The sequence below is a fragment of the Oenanthe melanoleuca genome, chromosome 11 (assembly GCF_029582105.1).
Source record: "Oenanthe melanoleuca isolate GR-GAL-2019-014 chromosome 11, OMel1.0, whole genome shotgun sequence".
NCBI lineage: Eukaryota > Metazoa > Chordata > Aves > Passeriformes > Muscicapidae > Oenanthe > Oenanthe melanoleuca.
Window position 1 is genome coordinate 7,728,017 of NC_079345.1, and position 18,946 is coordinate 7,746,962.

At 55.2% G+C, this 18,946-nt stretch overlaps 2 protein-coding genes across 2 annotated transcripts; both read right to left on the reverse strand.

Annotated features, from left to right (window-relative positions):
- Window positions 1–49: 49 nt before the first annotated feature.
- MLKL (mixed lineage kinase domain like pseudokinase) lies at window positions 50–6,573 on the reverse strand. Its single transcript, XM_056500832.1, has 11 exons — window positions 6,281–6,573; window positions 5,102–5,671; window positions 4,801–4,914; window positions 4,525–4,699; window positions 4,326–4,423; window positions 4,077–4,212; window positions 3,399–3,483; window positions 2,851–2,999; window positions 2,607–2,656; window positions 1,990–2,130; window positions 50–902 (listed from the first exon to the last, which is right to left on the reverse strand). Exons 2-11 carry the CDS (start codon window positions 5,556–5,558, stop codon window positions 850–852), a joined length of 1,458 nt encoding a protein of 485 aa, XP_056356807.1. The 5' UTR covers window positions 5,559–5,671; window positions 6,281–6,573; the 3' UTR covers window positions 50–849.
- A 581-nt stretch (window positions 6,574–7,154) lies between these two features.
- FA2H (fatty acid 2-hydroxylase) lies at window positions 7,155–18,946 on the reverse strand. The gene is made up of 7 exons (XM_056500833.1): window positions 18,620–18,946; window positions 12,808–12,903; window positions 11,003–11,145; window positions 10,802–10,908; window positions 9,430–9,602; window positions 8,704–8,956; window positions 7,155–8,051 (listed from the first exon to the last, which is right to left on the reverse strand). Exons 1-7 carry the CDS (start codon window positions 18,872–18,874, stop codon window positions 7,972–7,974), a joined length of 1,107 nt encoding a protein of 368 aa, XP_056356808.1. The 5' UTR covers window positions 18,875–18,946; the 3' UTR covers window positions 7,155–7,971.

The following is an 18,946-nucleotide window of genomic DNA, read 5'->3' on the forward strand; positions in this document are numbered from 1 at the left end:
GAAAGAGAGGGAAAAGCGCCGGGAAATTGGGATAAAAAGGGAGGCTGCGTCCTCCAAAAACTTGAGAGATCCCAGGGGAATGCCCCATGGCCTCTCCCTTTATTCGAATAAAGCAAAAAGGACTCCTCTGTCTCCTTTTTGGACATAAACCTGTGGTGTTTGTGGATTAATTTTCCGAACACAGGGTAGCCGGGTCCCGGCGCCGAGGAGAATCACAGAGTGAGTCAGCTTGGAAGGCAGCACAGTGAGTCACCCGGTCCCGCCCCCCTGCTCAAGCGCGATTGTCATAGAGCACGTTTCTCAGGATTGTCCTAGAGCACGTTTCACAGGATTGCATCCAGATATTTCTGGAATATCGCCAGTGAGGAAAGCTCCACACCCTCTCTGGGCAGTGTTCCAGTGTATGATCACCCGCACAGTAAAGAAGTTATTCCTCATATTCAAGTGTAACTTCTACATATCATTTTCTGCCCCTTGGTTCTTGTCCTATTGCTGGGCACCACCCAGCAGAGCCTGGTTCATCCTCTGAAGTCCCTCTTCAAATAGGGACAGACACTGATGGGGTCCCCTCTCAGCTGTCTCTTCTCAAGGCTGAACAGGTTCAACTCCCTCAGTGTTTCCTTGTATAAGAAGTTATGTTCCATCCCTCTTGTCCTTCTAGGCTTTTGACAGCCTCTCCTCCAGTCACTTTGCTCCCTAGCTGCCTCCAAGGCCACCCAGGCATGGCCCCTTGGCGAAACAAACAGAAACAAACAAAGGAGTATTGAACCATCAGTCTGTGAGGGTCAAGAGGGGCGAGTGGCACTCCTGGGCTTGCTGCCCCTGGTCACCCAGCCCCGTTTTCCACAGTTAACTTCCTTGGTTTCTGCTTTTCTCCAGGTCAGCCAGCAAGTCCACAATCTCTGCAAAACACAAGGATGGCATTAACGAACTCAGAGGATTTGCTGTAGGCTTGTTTGTATTTTTTTAACAGATGAGAAGATGGCTTTCCCTCACTGATAATGACTGGGGACACAGAGTCACACTGTCCTTGGGCCAGCACAAATGGGCAGGGATTAGCTGGGGACAGCCTTGAGCAGACAGCACAGCCCAAACAGAAACAGCCATGATTATGGAAACACCTATGTGAACAGCTGCAATAATCTCTCCTTCCAGCTCAGCACCACGCAGTGGTAGGTGTTGGATTAGGGTTATATTAGAGTAATAAAGCCATCTTGTTTCCTAAATGTGGCTTTGCCAACACCTCTGATGATATTTTGGCATTTTCGCTTCAGCCAGGGCGATTCCCCATGCCAGGGTCTGTGGAGGGAGGTGCTGGTGGGAAATGGAAGCACACAGATGTGACACTCAGGGTTTTCTTGGGCACATTTCCCACATCTCTTGGACCTGGTCCCTTAGGATGGAGTGGATGAGATTGAAGGAAGTTTTCTTCCCTTAGACAAGGGAAGAGTATGACCTCTGACTTCAAACACATCAGAAACGTTGCTCTATAATTTCCTGATGTTGCTGTTGTATATCCTGATGGAGACCAGTTACTCCTCTGATCAGACACAAACCAGCTTCAGAGACAGTGAAAACTTCCCTGTCGTAGAGCAATGCCAAGACTGCGATTTACTGCTGAAAGCTCAAGGCAGGAAATGTTCCTGCAGAGTGTTGTGGCTGCTCCAGTTTATGGGATCTGCAGGACCTGAGTGGGAATTAACTCACAGACCCCTACTTCCAGTTCAATACTTGTCTGAGAGAAAAAGCTACTTTTATGTGACTCCAAATGAACAAACAGACTGATGATAATTGTTGTGGCGTGGGTAAATAAATGTTAATGAGTGAGGTCTGGAACTGGGGGACTTGTAGCATAAAAAGGAAGGTCAAGCAGGATCCCAAAACAGAAAGCCAGGCAAATTCATATGGGAACTAGGGGGCAAACTGCCTGCTGAAGCAGCTGATTGAAGCGTGCAAAGGGCCCGTGGAGCAGGTGCTCAGGACACTTACCCTCGGCAGAAGGGCGCTGGGAAGGGTCAAAGGCCTGGCACTGCTCAATGACTTTCCTCAAATCTTCAGGACAATCTTCCCCAAGAGGGTCCCAGTAATGGTGATTGCAGATTTTCTCTATGATCTCCTCAGGAGTGCAGCCTAGGCAACAAGTGCAAGCAGGAGTGTCAGGATGGAACTCTGCTGCCACAGGAGGGTGCTGGGGAGGAAACCCAGCACAAAGCCATGCCAAGAGCCTGCCTGCAGCCTTTGGCAGGGAGAAGCCAGCAGGCAAATGACCCAAACTCCTTCTGCAATGAATCCCACTATATTTGGCATGACACTGTTTGGCTCCAGCAGAGCAAGATGTGTTTACGCTTAAATGCACAGAAACATCCAATAGAAACAAGAATTATTTGCATGTTTGTGGTTTAAGCAGATTGCTTTACTATAAGCTGTAGTTCACTATATTGGAGTTTCAGGAGAAGTTATGAAGCTGTCATGCATTCAGGCACACCAGGCACTGCCACTGGCACCCGTGGGATGCTCAGGGAAGGAGCAGGGAGCATCCAGTGCCAGGCAGGACCCACACAGTGCAGCGAGGCTTTCACACAGGGAGCCACACACTTCTGTCTCACCTTCAAATGGGATTTTGGAGGTTGCAATCTCTGCCAGAACGATCCCAAAGCTGGAAGGAGACAAGCAATAGTCTCAGTATTCACTCCACCATGTATTCCTCCCTTCTGATGGAGAGGACTGCTGGGCTATGCCAACTGGAAGCACCTGCTGTGCATCCGATTAAATCTGGCCTCCTTCCCTAGCTCAGCAGCTCTGCCAGACACCTGCCTGCTCACAGGCATCTCTTGGGAGGGACAGACACACCTGTATATTTCACAGGGCCTCTTGTAAGGGTAGTTGATGTCTTTCAGGTTCTCTGGAGCGATGTAAGCCAACATAGAGACTCGTTTCCAGTCCTTCTTGGCTTTTCTCTTGATGGATGATTCTGTTTCACACAGCTCAAATCCTGACAGCTGATTGAGAGAATGAAAGAGAGAAAAGGAGAAGTAGAAACCTGTGGTGCAGCTGGGGACTGCCCTGAGATGGAGCAAACAGAGCCAGATGCCCTGGGCAGCAAAGGCTGGTGTGCAGCTGTGTGTGCTGCCCAGCACAGCTCTCTTCCTGCAAGCAAAACCAGAGGTGAAGGCAGGTGAAGTGCCCCAGCTTCAGCTCATCCCAGGCTGGATGGTTTAGGAATGCTCACTTTGCTGATGATAAGACCAAGATAGGGTGGTTTAAGTGCCTAAAGTCATAGGGGAGATGCCACTACCCCATTTTATACTGCACCATCACAATTCCCTTCAGTGTTGGTGGAGAGAGACATCCACAAAACCATTTAAAACTCCCAAAGCCTCTCTGAGTGTGGTGCTCACCTTCACACAGTAATCCCCAGCCACCAGGAACTTGCTACTGCAGATGCAGCCATGGAGTCGGGACTTCTCCCCTGTCTGGTGCAACCTGCAGATGGATGGAACCAAAAGTAACACATGATGATGATGATGATGATGATGATGATGATGATGATGATGATGATGATGATGATGATGATGGTGATGAAGGACTGACCCATCCCCACCTCAGCACTCCCTCCTGCCCTGAAAGGAATGCCTGACATGCATCCAGAGAAGCCAGCAGCTCTCTGCCTGTCATGGTGAATCAACCCTGCCCAGCCAACCTTTCCATCAGGTGCTGGAGGAGCTGCTGTGGGCAAAGAGACAAGCCTTGAGCAGGACCTATAAGGAGAGCTGGCCTTGCTCTAGGGTACTTCCAAATCTGCCCTGTGGATCTAGGGAAGGGGATTTCCCCCTTCCAGTCCTTTGCAGGCTTGAAGCCAGATGTAGGGGACAGTGACCAGGGTAGATGGGAGCTACTGCATCCAAATCCTCTCTCTACCCACCCCTTCACCAGCCTCCCATCCCAGTTTCCCAAGGTGGTGTCACTGGGAACCTGTGTCCAACAGGATACCACAGCTTACTCTGAGATACCAGGAAGCTGCACTCAGCTTTTGGATCATCAGCTGGAGTTACCCACTGATTTACAGAGGTGCTCACCTGTAAAGGCCTCTGGCAGCTCCCAGGGCCATCCGGATGCGGATATCCCAGGAAAGATGCTGCTGCTTGTTCAGCACATCCCGCAGTGTCCCATGCTTGCAGTACTCCATCACGATGGAGAAGCAGGGGCTCCCATCTGCAAGGCAGAATCATCCTGCTTTGTGCCACCTCCTGGGAGGGGACCACAAGGAGGCAAGTGCCACCAGCTAGCACTGGGGCCAAATGGTGAGATTAATGTGGCACCCTTACCCTTCTCCTCAATGCAGATCCCGTACATGCGCAGGATGTTTGGAGACTCAAACTTCTTCAGGGTCTGAATCTCCTTCTCAAAGATGTCTCTCACCTTGCTGTGGAAATGGACAGCACAGTGAGACCCCTGGAACAAGGCATGGCATAGTGCTGTGCCAGCCTCCTGGGGCCACACATGTTGCCCCCCAGGACAACTCACGCTGGGTCAGTGGTCAGTGGCCTCTTGAAGGTTTTGATGGCCACAGGATACTTGAGGTACTCGCCCTCATAAAGGTCGTAGCTCTCTGTGTCCTGCAGGTGCCTGTGGAAAGTGAGGTGGTCTCGCTTGATCTCAGTGATGTCTTCTCTTTTATCAACGTTGACCTTCTTCAAGCCTGCTCCCACCATGTGCCAGAAGGGAACAAGGGACACATTAGGCAGGGCTTGGGGGGAAAGGGCACAGTGCACAGGGGCAGGTGGTGTGACACCGACTTACGCTCCATCTCACGAATGACTTTGTTCAGCTCGCTTTGCATCCAGTCCACCTTGCTCTCCATACACTCCCTGTCGATGTAGATCTCCTCAACCACATCGTTGGGCTCCTCAGTACCTAGTGAGAGAACCAAGCACAGATTGGGCTACTGGATGAACGACCATGACTGTGTGGTTTGTTTGATTCGTGGTTTGAATGTCCCTTTGGATCTTCATGGCCGTGGCCATCAAGCCAGAGCTAGGCAGCAGCTGGAGAGAGGGGCCACCACCAGTCACAGGAAAGAGGGTTTGCTAAATGCACTCACTTGCAATCACCTGGTCCAAGAAAGCTCTGTCATCCCTCAGGTCCTCAGCATCCTGCCTGCGACATGTCTTTGACTGGAAAGCTTCCAGGAAAGCCTGCTTCTGCTCTGCCTGCAGCAGGAGAGAGAGGCCCTGGGCAATGTCCTCCAGGCTCTCATTCACCCACACAAACTCCTCACCAGTACTTCGGGCTCGCAGAAACTTCTGTATCCAGCTGGTCTGGCTGTATTTCATCACCAGTTTCTGGGCTTCCCCCAGTGCCTGGAGCAGCTTTTTCATCAGTTCCTCTTCGTGGTGGGAGATGTGCTGTCGTGGCTGAGCCCTAAGGATCCTCACAGGCTCCAGCAGAATCTGGATGCGCTCCACAAGGCGCTGGCACTGGTGCCTACAGCACTTCACCTGCTCCAATTGGGCATAGATGGCCTGGGCCACAGAGAAGACTCTCTCCACAATGTTCATGCTTGCAGGAAAGGACTTGGCCACTGGAGATGTGGGCTGGCAGTGTCTGGAGCAGGTAAGCCTCAGGTGCTGCTCAGAGATCAGCTGGATGCAGCTCTTCCACGCCTTCCACCCTAAGGAACACACTGATATGGCACACATCCTCCCACAGCCCCCCACATCCACAGCTGCTTTGCTTTCCCTGCTTTGCCTGGCACACACAGAGATATCAGTAGCAGTGTTAGTGGAACATCTTTATCGGCATTAGCAATAGAAGTTTTGGCTTGATTTATGTACATTAATTTAGTGTGAGCCATTCCAGAGAGCTTCCACCCAGAGGAGCAGGGACATCAAGGAGCATTCCCTGGGCAGCATTTCTGGCTTCAGCCCCACATCACCCTGGGTTCCTGCCCACAGAGCCTGTATCTTTGGCTGTAAATATCTATTTTCATTTCCACCCAATGTCTCTCTCTGTAGTCACCCATCTAAAAAAGGCTTGCACATCTTCACAGCCCCAGCATCCCCAGCTTGTCCCCATTTTCTCCCCATAGCTCTGTTCTGCCTACTTTAGATTTTAAAACAAGCTCTTTCTACCCGCTCAGCATCCCCACAAGGATGGTGCCTGCTCCCCAGCAGGCAGCAAGGACAGAAAACCACCCCTGTCGCAGGGAAATTAGCAGCAGCAGCCAGGGCTAAGAGAGGGGTACCAGGTTATACCGGCTGGAAACGAGATGGAAACGCACCAAAATCCAGCTGCAGCCACTCTCCCGTCCTCTCAGGCTCTGTCCAGCACGGCCCCAAGGAAGGATCTCGTCCACTGCCCAGGGAAGCCCTCTGCTCCTGGTGCTGCTCTGCCCGGTGCCTCGGCGGGCTGCAGGCGCAGCGCGGGTTTAAAGGGTGTCACAGCGGAAGGGAAGTTGTGCAACCCAGCTTCCCACGCCAGCTCAGCTCCCAGTTCTCAGAAAGCTACCTGGGGCATTCCCAAGGGCTGTATTGCCCGTGTGCTGGGTTTTGCCTCATGGAAGGAGGACTTGCCCACAGGAAGTGCAAGTAGGAAAAAGGGGATGGGGAAGCTGTGCCTCCCTGTATTGATGTTTCTGCTATTTTGAGCACCACAACCCATTCTGCTGTGCTGGCAGCTGTGGGAAGGTTTGCCCAGGGCACTGGAACACTCACAGCAAGGGCTCTGTGCCCTGCTGAACTTCCTGCATGTGCAGTGAGACCGTCCAGAGCACAGCCCGGTCCTCTCCCCATCCCTGAGCCCCCAGCACCAAAGGAGGCAGGCTGTGGGCACCAGTGGTGGAAACAGGGCTTGACCTCTGCTGGGAGTGCAGGAAGTTTTGCAGATGGCTTCGTCAGAGGGCCAGGCTGATTTTGGGAAGTTATGGGGAGCATGTGATGCTGTTGCCCAACTTCAGAGAAGTGAGTGGCAGAGCCACTCTGCTTACCCAGAGCCCCAGAGTTACACAGAGCTGCTGAGAATATCCCCTGCAATTCTCCTACCTCACCGTGGCTCATGAGGGGAGCCAGGAATGGTGCCTCTAAGGGCCATCAGTACCTGGAAAGGGACACACAAAGGATGGGACAACAGCTTTGCAAGCAGCCCTGGGGGATACATTTGCCAGACCCTTTTTAGAAAGTTTTATTTTTCAAAATATACAGTTTATTTACAATTGTAGTGTCTACAGTTTTACATATAAATTTATTTCAAACCTTTAAATATCTGCAGTAAACATTAGGGAAAAAATAATAAAAAATAAAATCACAGGATCAGCAAAAAAGGCATCTCATAGTAATTCTTTTCATTGGAGTTTGAGTTTCAAGTAGCCAATGTCTATGAAAACCATGAACTTGATAAATCTGGCAGAGAGATATGGGTGCACTGGTTAGAGAAAGGCACAATCCAGAGCTGTGGACCCGGCCCAAAAGGGCTGCAGGCCAAGAAAACCCTGTGCTGAGATCAGGCCAGGAGAAGGACCCAGGTCAGGGAATCCCCCTGGCATGAGTTAGGCAATAGGGGTAACTGCAGTGAGCTGATGCCCTGGGGACAGGGCACCCCAGGAGAGACAGGGACTCTGGCAAGGTGCCAGGGCAGAGGAGGGAGGGCAGCATCAGGCACTTCATCTTTCAGGCAGCACATCTGCCTGTGCATCCATAGCCTGGAGTGGGAGGGCAGCGAGATAGGTGCAGGAGTCCAACAGGGAACCCCACAGCCTCCTCCTCCCCTTTCCTCACCATCCTCAGCCCCCCATCCTCCTGCCAGTGCCACAGCTGGACCACAGCACTCAACAGGGATGCTCTCCTTTGGAGTCACTGCTGTGGCACAGCCCCCAGAAGGGGGCAGGGACCAGCTGGCCGCACTGGGGGCTGGGGAGGGACACCAGCCCCAGTGCAGAGGGTATGGAGCCAGCAGCTGAGCACTGGGCTGGGGCTGTCAGTCCTCTTTCTTGAAGCTCTCCTCTGGGATGAGTGTCCGGAAAGGATAATCCCAGAAGCGTGTGCTGATGCCAAAACCTGTGGGCAGGGAAGAGACGGTTCAGCCCACGTCACCACCATCATCCAGGTGTTGCAAGGGCTCTGTGTTAACTGGTGAGGGAGGAGTGTCCACACTTCGGAAAGGGAGGAAGGCAAGTGGGGACAAGGAGGAAGAGCAGAGGGAGCAGTAGCTGGTTGGGCCATGCCAATAAGCCCCATGGATGATAGCTTATCTGAATGGGGCGTTTTCTCCTAGGAAACCGGGCAAAGGGCAGGCTGAGTAAGCACTGGGCTAGGGAAAGTGTGGGGTGGATCTGGGGAAGCCCAGGGCCTCACCCCACAGCTGTCAATGCCTCCCAGCAAGAAGAGATGCTGCCCTGGGCAGGGATAGGCACCCACATCCCAGCACCATGGGGTTTGGGCTCTGCCCTGGCATTCCAGCCAGCACTGATGCCCACCAGTGAGACAGGCTGCTGCCCTCAGCCCTGTGCTGCTCTGGCTCCCCACCCTCAACCTGGGAGCCAGGAAATATTCTCTGTGGGCTACAGCACCTCACATGCTGCTTCCCCAGCAGTGCAGTGCTTGGCTTTCTTCACCCCAAACTCCAACCACTTTGCAGCAATCGGCTGCACACATGCAGGTAGACCAGATCTTTGCCCTTGCCCTGCATGCACGGGGAACACGGCGCTACCTGATTTTTGGTGTTCAAAGTGGTGCTTGACGTGATAAGCCTTCAGGCCATACAGGTAGGTGCCCTTCCTGGGAGAGCCGTAGTGGAGGTAATAGTGCATCATGTCGTAGATGACATAGCCGCAGAGCCCCCCGACGAACACCGCGAGCCCCAGCACCTCGGGCAGCAGCAGCCGCAGGACGCCGTAGAAGAAGCCGATCACCAGCGAGGCCGGCACAGGAGGGAACACCAGGCGGGAGCTGTCGAAGGGAGACTGGAAGCACAGAGGATGGTGGGACAGGCAGCTCCTAGCTCACCCTACCTCCCCCAGCACATCCCTGCCAAGCATCGGGGAAACCCATCTGCAAAAACCCTCCCCAGAGTCGGACCCGGTGGCAAGAGCAGCCCCCCATGTGTGCCAAAGTGCCCAGGCAGGTGGTGGCTTTATCTAGCAGGTGCCCAAGCTCCACAGGGCCATTTCCTCCAGCCAAGCTAGAGGAAGCCTATGGCTCTTTTGGTCTTCCCCCTTGCCCAACCACAGAGCTCAAAAATTTAACTCCAGCTCCTCCAGGGCTGTTTTGCAGCTGGTATTGGGTAAGTGCCTCGCTTGGGATGCCACCAGTCCCACTGAACAGGCAGGAACAGGCTCTGCTTGGGCAAAGGCCACGCAGTTACAGGCTCCAGTGGGGCAAAGGCCACCATTCCCACGGCCCAGCAGGCGCCAGCGGAGGCGGGAGCTGAACTCACCTTGTGATGCTGCCCATGCAGCAAGAAATGCAGGGTGATGAGATAGTAATTACTGGCGGGTGGCTTCATGTGGAAGACAAAGCGATGGATGAGGTACTCTAGCAGGGACCACAGGATCATTCCAATGAGGAAGATGAAGGGGAAGTAGTATTTGTGGATGGGGATGGAGTACTCTACACAAGGAGACGTGCAGTGGTCAGCAGGGCAGGCGACGTGCGAGTGCTTTTATCCATCACTATCCTCCCACTGGCATCAGGGTGATGCTCAGCTCTCCCTCCCTCCCACCTCTCACCCACCTCCTGCCCTGAGCTTCTCTAGGGAGCTAACTGCCCAAGCACTGCTCTAGACCACATTTTTCTTTGATTCCCATTAATTTACAGAAACAGTCAGTTTCTTGCTGTCTCAGGAAGCCAGGGAGGGGAGCCCCCTACATTCCAGATGCCAACGGGGGCTTGGATGTGCACTCCAGGGACTGCGTCATCATTACAAATCTGTTTCACCCACCAGAACAAGGCAGGAGGGACCTTATTTGCACATGCAGCACTCGTGACAGTAAAACAGTGCTGTTGGTGTTGGTGTTGATTTTTTTGGGGAAAAAGAATAGATTTGTTGGGCACTTTCCCCCACAGAACATTTTTCAGCCACCTCCTTCTTTCAGGGCTGGCTGCCAGCACTGTGTCCTTCCTAGCAAAATTTGGGTTCCTTCCTTCTTATTTTTAGAAATAAAACCCCACAAAACTTGCCACAAGGAGCAGGGAGTGCCTGTGCAGCAGGCGCTCCCCACCCCACAGCCGAGCACAGCTGGCACTGCGTGGCACCTTACAAAAAAAATAGGGAACCCAGCAAAAAAGAAAAAAAAAAATGGACAACAAAGAAGGCAGCCTGCCCCGGCCAGGCTTGTTATTGCCGGGGGAGCAGGGAGCAGACAGTGGGAGATTCAAGGGCAGGCGCTGCGGGCAAACAAGCGCCGCACTGTGCGCGCCGGCGGCGCTGAGAGCCGGGTTTGTTCAGCCCAGCCCGGGTGGGCGACACTGGAACACACCCCAGCACCCAGGGCTTGCTCTGGGAGGGAGGGGAGAGGAGAGGAGAGAGCAGAGCACAGCCCAGGTCAGCGGGCTCTGTGCCTCTGCTGATCTCTGGGGAACCAAGGTGACAGGAGGGGATGGAGGTGCAAGCACAGGGGGCTTCATGCAGGGACATGCTGGTGGCCACAAAGGAGAGGTGCTGATCTGCTGCTCCTGTGTGTGGCTTGTGGGGAGCACATACAGAAGGAGGATGAGGAAGGGATGCAGGTCTCAGCCCACCCAGGGCTGTCCTGCCCCTGGACCCAGAGTCAGGAATGGAAGCCCAAAGGCTTTGCTGCTGCTTGTACCTGTGGTGAAGGAGGAGAAGAGCCTGGTGTTGCCCTGAGCAAGGGAGGTATAGCTGACCCAGCTGAGATAGAGCACCACGGGCGTCCATACCATGAACACCACATACCTGTGGGGTAGGAGAACATGTCAGAGGTGGCTGGTGAGCCACCCCCCTCCCTGGGCAGGCACCATCCAGGGCACAGTGCAGACCCCGAGCTCACCATGCTGTCTTGGAGAGGAACTCAAGGAAATCCGAGTGGAAGAGGCGGATGGGCCGATCCACAGGCTGGTGCACCCACTCGTCATACTTCTCCCCTAAGTAGCCCACCTGCCACAGCAAGGGCTTCTGCCAGTCTACCAGGTCCTGAGGGAGCAGACAGTGGTTGTAGTGCTGTGGAACCCACAAACCATCCCAGTACCAGGCACAAAGCTGAGCTGCTGCTGCAGGGTTTTTGGCTGCAAACCCCTTCCCATGCCCCAGGAGCAGTTGCTTCTGGTTCCAAGGTGCCCTGAGCTCCCCACAAACACCAGCACAGGGCAGACAAGGGGCCAAACACACACCAGCCCTATCTGCCCACAAACAAGGGGCTTAGCTCACCCCTGTGCCACCAAGTACCTGCCAGCAGATCAAGGTGAAGGTGGCTGTACCCAGACCTTGCCCCTGATAACTGAGGCTCTTTGCCACTTGAGCTGCCAAGATTAGATAGTGAGCAGTGATATTCCCCAGCAGAACACCTCTGGTGGCACATGGATCCCATTGCCATGGCACTGCCCCAGCCAAGGACATTTCTCCTTGTGCAGAGGACACTTGGGGTGGCCACAGCTGTTTGGGCACCCCAGTGAGGAGCAAAGTGGGAAGGGATGGGAGCAAGGATACAGGATGGGAACACAGACTCCAGCACTGCTGCTGTGCTTGGCTGAACTCAGGTGCAAGAGTAAAAAGGGACCTGTGCAGGTACACATGTTGGCATGGCACAAAATCAAGGAGGCACAACCGGCAGCACCATCTCTGCCACTGCTCAGCATCCCTGGACGCAGCTTCTGCTGGCCTGGCTAGATAAGATGGATTCTTGGTCCTACCCCTGTGCCAGGCCTGGCAGCTCTCCTTGTGCTGCTTGTGCCACACAGCACTGGCACAGCAATCTGGCACCTGGGGTTGTGCTGCCAGTGGTGGGGATGGCTCAGTTTGGGGCATCTCAGGGCAAGGAGCCGGGGTAGCTGTGGGCATTTTGGGAGCTCTGCTGCAGGCAGGGATGAACACAATCACACAGGAGGGGAAACAACCCCAGCTGATGTATGGGATGGGAACAGAGTCATTCTCCACTGGGGAGGTAGGGGGAAAGTTAAAGCAAACGGCACGTTCTCATTTAAAGGTGCGCAGTGATAAAATATGAATCTGGGGAGTTAAAAATGTTCTCCTGCTCTAAAAAAGCCCAGCTTTCTATAAGATAAAAGCATGCTCACCAGCCAGCTGGGACCATGCAAGATGGGGTAATGGTGCTATGGAGGGCAGGGACAGCCAAAGGCACCTTGGGGACAAATCCCCACTGTTGAGGCATGCTTGGAAAGGAGCTAGCAGGGCAGGAAGCACCCTGCACACACAGGGATCACCCTGCCCAGGCTGGGGAATCCCTTATTGCTCATTACAAGTGCTCAGGTGAGGAAAAAAAATAAAATAAATAAAGTAATAAAATAAATAAAGCCAGAAAGAAATAAAAGCAAGCAAGGTGTGGCTTGGCAGCATTTCCTTCTGGAAGGGCACAGCTGCTGTCAGAGAAAGGCATCTCTCCCTTGCTGCTGCAATGGGAGCCTCCCAGCATGGCCACACCTGTGCAATAAAGCATGAGCAACGCCATCCACACCAGGAGAAAGGGCAGAAGTGGCTGGATCAGTCTGGCTGCCTCACGCCATCCCTCCCATCCAAGAAGCCAGCAGAAATCCAGCACTCAAGCAGGGAAGAGGAAACCTGGTGTTTTCCAGCAGCACTCTGGCTAACAGTGTGCTGGAGAAACCCTAGAGCTCTTACCTTCTCCACATCCACTGTTCTGTAGCAGAGATCTGTCTGCTCTGGGGTCTGGGCTGCAGTAACCACCTCCTCCTCTTCCACTGTCTCAGAGAGGCTCTGAAAAGAGAAGGAAAACCCTGTGGTGAAGCACCAGAGGTGGATTCAGCTGGAGATGGTGATGTCTGTAGCACTGAGGGTACAGCCAGAGTGAGCCCCTGCCTGCTAAAAAAATATGGGGAAAATTCTGGTAGATTTGAGTCAGTCAGTTCCTGCAGAACAGGTTTCCTGAGGGAAGCAGCTGCCAGTGAGCTGCACTGCCCATCGGGCAGACTGTGCCCTGAGCATCGTGGGCTTGGGGCTCTTTGGAAACCTCCTGAAGAGCCCCAAGAGTGTTTGGAATGCCCTGCCCACAGCCAGGACAGCACGGGTGCTTCAGGGTGGCAATGCAGAAACTCTGGGCCCTGGGGCAGCATTTTCCCCTGCAAATGGGCAGTGCCATGGCAGAGGTCACCTTGCCACTGCCAGTAAAGCGAGGGGCATTGCTGAGTTACTGCTCCCTCCCCCCACCCCACTGATCTCCAACAAAAGCCCAGCTTGGATTTTTGGTCCCTGAGAAAGCTGAGCAGGCAGACCTGGGAAGTGTGGTACAGCTGGTGTCACCACCCCGGCTGTGGGCACAAGAAAAAGCATAGAAGGAAGGACCTTGTACAGGGAAAAAGTCAAAGTGTCCTTCACAAGGTGACACCGGGCTGGGTGCCTTTGCCACGGGCTATGGAATATGAGGTAGTGGAATATTTGGTTGTGGCTCAGGAGAGCACATTGATGGGGATCCACTGGTACATTGGTGGTGGATGAAGACCCTGCTGCAGTCCTACTGCCAGGGCAGGCTGAGAAACAGGAGAAACCTGCCTTGTCTGATGCTTGGCAGCAAACCCTTTGCCACCTGCCAGCGCCAGCCTCCTTCCTGCAGCTGTGCCAGCTCCGGCGCCGGCCGTACTGCTGGTGGGGGGCCTGGGGAGGCTGCAGCGTGCCCATGCAAACCCCAAAGCAGCCATGCCCCCCGGCAGCAGGGCTGGCTCCCCGTGCAGGACGTGCCAAACATGCCTTTTCTCCCTCCTTGCCACCCTGAGTTACCCATTAACCCGGAGCAGGGTACGGCATGGCCCGGCAGCCGCGGCACGGCCGTGCCCAACGGAGCTTCCAGCTCTGTGCCTCCGGACTGAAAGGATTCTCTCCCAGCTCCTCAATGGATGCTCTCCCCACTGCTCCCAGAGGGATTCACTGCCACCCTACTGATGGGCATACTGCCCTGGCAGCTGCAGGAGGGCAGGGATGCAGGAAAACCAGTGTCACCTTGGCAGGATGTCAGGACTTATCTCTGTGCCTTGTTGGGGACACTGAGGCAGGGCTCAGGCTCTGTTTGCTGACACAGGCACTCCTTGCAAGCTGTGTTCCCACCCCATTTCCCAGGCTAGCTGGATTCCAAGCCTCATTCTGCTGCTACAGGATCTGCATTACCCAGCTCTGAGGCAGCCCCTTGCCTGGGACAGCGGGCAGGGAAAGACAGGGAATATTTCCAGCCAGTATTTCCAGGCTGGAATCCCACTAACATCAATTTTACTGCAGGCAAAGCACCAGTATGTACCACGTACCACCACACCTCTCTGTGAGGATTCCCACTGCTATTTTCCACACTGCATGCTCTGTCCTTCAGCCAGACATTTTAAAGTCTTAGGGCAGGTGGGATGTCTTAAAATCCAGCAAAGCACGGTGGATTTATGGTTTTGCCTCCGTCCCACAGGTGCTTTGGAAGAAAATTTGGCTTTAAGAGAGTGAAACGGCTTATCCATGCCCTGAGAAATGGGCTGGTCCTCTCCACCTTCACGCTTGCACCACAACCTAGCCAGCAGGAGGAAGGATGCTTAAGAAAGTTGGGATGACGCAATGCCTGGCACCTCTCCTCCCTTTTCCGAAATGTTCACACACCTCCAGTTCCCCTGCCCATGGATGCCTGAGCACCATGTCATGGCTGGAGGCTTCCTGGTCCTCCCAGGTCAGGGAGATGGACTCACATTCCACCCCACCACTAGCACCTGGGCTGGGTGACATCAGTGAGATGCCACTGCCCTCTGTACTATGGCAGCTCCCTCCCAGCACCTGAATGATCTCCTACCCCTCCTCCTCTTCAGCTGGGGAGCAGGAGGAAGGCTCTCCTCTTGCTCACCCTGGAGCTGGCACTGAAAGGACCAGGAGCCGTGTTGCAACCAGGTGCAAACCACACTGGCATGTCCTGACAGGCTCCCCAAAGAGTGGCCTGTTCCTGCCTGCCCCAAGCACGCAGGGCCCTGCTGGGATCAAGCCCCACGGGACCCAACCAGTGCTGGGGCTTCTGCCCATTCTCCTCCAAAGAGGTGGGTTGGAAGGAGGCTGAAGGGCTGTGCTGAGCTGGGCTCTGCTGTCACTGTGGGTGGTGAAGATGCATCTGAGTTGTCCCCAGGCAAACAGGTCCTGCCAGGGAAGATGAACAAGGGGCCTGATGTAAGGAAGGGAAAGTCAACGCCTACGAGGCACTGGGACTGTCAGTGAGCAGCAGAGCCGGCACGGCGCTGCTGGGACACAACGGGGCCAAACAGCCAGGGCACGGCGTGATCCAGTGACTGGGTGACCCTGCATCCACCTGGGAGCATCCACTGCCCTGCTGGGTCACACTGGGAGCTCAGCACTGGGCCTGCACCAGCTGGAGAGCACTGGCTGTGCCCCCCAGTGCTGTCCTGCAGCAGGGCTTGGGGCATTAGAAGAATAAAATCCAGCTGTGATGTGAGCAGATACAGACAGAGGGGTGGTCCAGCACACGGTGCCATGTTCTTGGGACACAGGCAGAAAAGCTGGAAACCTCCCCGTGGCCCAGACAGGGCAATGCTGCCTGCAGACAGCTGCTCTGCTGAAAGTCTGGACCCAGGGGTATTTTCCACTCATTTGCCCAGTGAATCAAACACCAGAGGTTTTTACCATACCTCTGCACTGCTCAGAGCCCCCAGCTTCACTGAGGCTCAGTTTGCTGGTGTCCACGTGGGACAAGCTCTTTTAGCAGTGCAAGTACAGGCATGAGGATAGCCAGGAGGTGCAGAGAGCCCAGGCAAGGCCCTTGCTTGTGGGGGCACCATCCCAGCACCACCATCCACCAGCACAGTGGTCTGTGGCCTCTGGCTGGCAGAGCCCCACAAGGCTGTGTCAGCCCATTAAACACTGGGTGCAGCAGGACTATTAAAAGGAGGTGAATTTAACTCCTAATCATAGTAGCAATATAAAAAGGCACTTCTTGTTACATCACCTCCAAAGAGGTGCACCAGGTGTCCTGCCTACGTCCAAGTGTGCTCAGGCTGGGATGCAAAGCCAGGGTGAGCCTGACATGCAGCAATACAGGCAAGGGGAAGAGGAGGACACTAAACCTGAGAATGGAGGATTTACTGTGACTCACAGCCACATCATGCACCCCAAAGAGGCTGTGATGAAAGTCTCTCATTGCTCAAACTGGAAGGGTAATTAGATGATCCAGTTCCCTTCTAGCGAGACTGTTAAAATCCACTGTGTAGTTTAGGTAATTATTGATACTCACTTTGATCTCCCCTATATGTCCTGCTTGCATAGATAAAATGTTTAGGGATTAATTTGTCCTTATCCAAAAGGATAGATGCAGAAAAGCAACCTGTGGCAGAAGGAGAGAGCCACAGGAAGGGGCATGGAGAGGCCAGTGGGATGAAGGCTGGATCTTATCTTCTTTATCTCTCCTGCATTAATACGTTTTTCCCTCTCTCCAAACTTTCCTGGAAATTCCTGGGAAAGCAGGGGAGGGTGCCGGATGCCTGTGGGACCACAGCATTCTGAATCCTTCAGCATGGGGATGATGCAGCTCTGGGACATCCAACGGGTGAGAAGAGGCACTGGCAAAGCTGGGGATCTGGGATCAAACTGGGGCAATGTAACACTTCCTTCAAAGAGCTGTTTGGGCTACACCTGTCCCAAAGCATGAACCCGAGTACCACCAAGGCATTGCCTCTCCCCAGAGAGGATTTGTGTGGGGTGGGGAGCAGGGCACAGCAGATCACACATCAGTGCATGCTGGACACGGCCTCACCTGGCAGCAGGCAGCTCTAATCCCTCCCCGGTGTGTCAGCGCCTGGGATGGTTTCTCTGGCAGCAGGCAGTGTCTGATCTCCTGCGCCCGGCGTTATCACGCCATGTATTTGCATTGGGATGGTGGCAGCTCCCCCCGGCACGGAACCCGTCCGGCCGGTACCTTCCTTCGCCCCAGCCCGCCGGGCTCGGCACGCCTGCGAGGAGGCGGCGGCTCCGGGTGTCCCAACAGAGGAGGTGCCACCGCCGGGACCCGTCCGGGGAAAAGGCAGGCATTGCACCGAGCTGAAACAAAGCCCTGTCTGTGGCGCTGGGGCCAGGCGCGCCCTGGGGAGGACACCCAGCGAGAGCAAACAAGCAGCCAGAGGGACCGGGCGGTCACCGACCCGCGGGATGTGCGAGGGGGAAGGGGGCTGGGCTGGCCCCGCTGCTCAGCATCCTGCCCACGCCGTGCTGGCCATTGCTGAGGGCTGCGAATTGGGGAAGAGTGCCCAGAGCCACCAGGAGGCTGCGGAACTTCCCCAGGGAACTTTCCCTTCCGCCTGGACAGCACGGGACTGGCACCGTGGGGACAGGGCTGTGTCGTGGACATCCCTGCCCTACACCAGGCAGTCAGGGAGAAGAGGCAGGCTCAGCAAACCCCAGTGCCCAGCACCTTGGTCCCTGGCTGAGCGTTGGCAGAGCCAGGAAGAGTGTCCTGTCCCATTGTCCACCCCATGCCATACAGTTCTGCTAAAACTGACAATGAGCTCTGTCTCCTGCACCCCTCCAAAGACCTCAGCACCTCCATGCCACATTGGCACCCCAGATCCACCCACCAGCCCTGCTTCCCAGCATGGCCAGGGTGGGATGTGGCCGTGGAATGGGACTCTGTAGGTACCAGGCTATGTGCACTTGGAACCCTATGGGCCTCAGGGTCCCCTGCACCTCAGGCCCCACAGAACTCCTGGGAGCCAGGAGGCACATGGGACCTTGGCACCCTGCACACCTCAGGTACCACCTATGCAAGATCCCAGGAGCCTCAAACACCCTCTGTCCCCTTCACCCCTCATGTCCTGTAGATCCCAGACCCGACAGAGCCTGATCCTATGGGCCCTGTCCTGCTCAGACCCAACAAACACCATGTCCCATACAGCTCAGACTGAGGTCTGGGTGCACTAAACACCTTATATGCTACATGCACCCAGAAACATCCTGCCATGTACACCCCAAAGCCTATCCAGGCTCTATATATCCTGAACAGCTTGGACACCTGGACCTGGAGTGCCCTACAAACCCTGTATGGCTCAGACCCTGCACAGTTTGAATCCGGGGTGCCCTACACAGCTTAGACTCCACACACTCTGGATTTCAGATGCTCTATAAACCCAGCACCCTATCAAAACTCGATCCAGTACCCAGGAGGACCTATAATCTCTGCACATCCCAGTCCCAGGACGTGGGGGGCCCTATAGAAACGCTGTATAGCTAGCCCTGGGATCCGGGGTACCTTGTTCCCTGTACATCCCAGATCAGGACCTGGGACACCCTGTAGAGACCCTGCACATCCTGGGTCACCCTACAGCCTCTCTATCTGCCAGTTCCGAGACCTGGGGCACCCCATAACCCTTATTCACCCTGCACCTGAGGCACGTCACAGACACCGCATATACCGCCGGGTTTCCCTAGAGCCCGTGCCCAGCCCGCTCCGGTTCGGTACCTGCTCCAAGTCGCCCACGTAGTACTGCTCCAGCCAGCGGCGGGCGTTCGCCGAGTGCCGGTGCGGCGGCCCGTCCAGCGCCGCGCTCACGTCGGTGCCGGCGCGGCGGCGCAGCAGCTGCTCCCCGCCCGGGTGCAGCCGCACGAAGCCGCTCAGGTCGTAGAGGCGGCGGCGGCAGGAGACCAGGCAGGCGCCCTGCGCGCAGCGCGCCCGCACCTCGGCGGCGCTGAAGAACCGCGGCCCCGCCGTGGCCATGGCCCCGCCGCCGGTCCCCGTCCGCTCCCGGTGCCTGTCCGAGCCCAGTCCCGTCCCGTCCCGTCCCGCCCC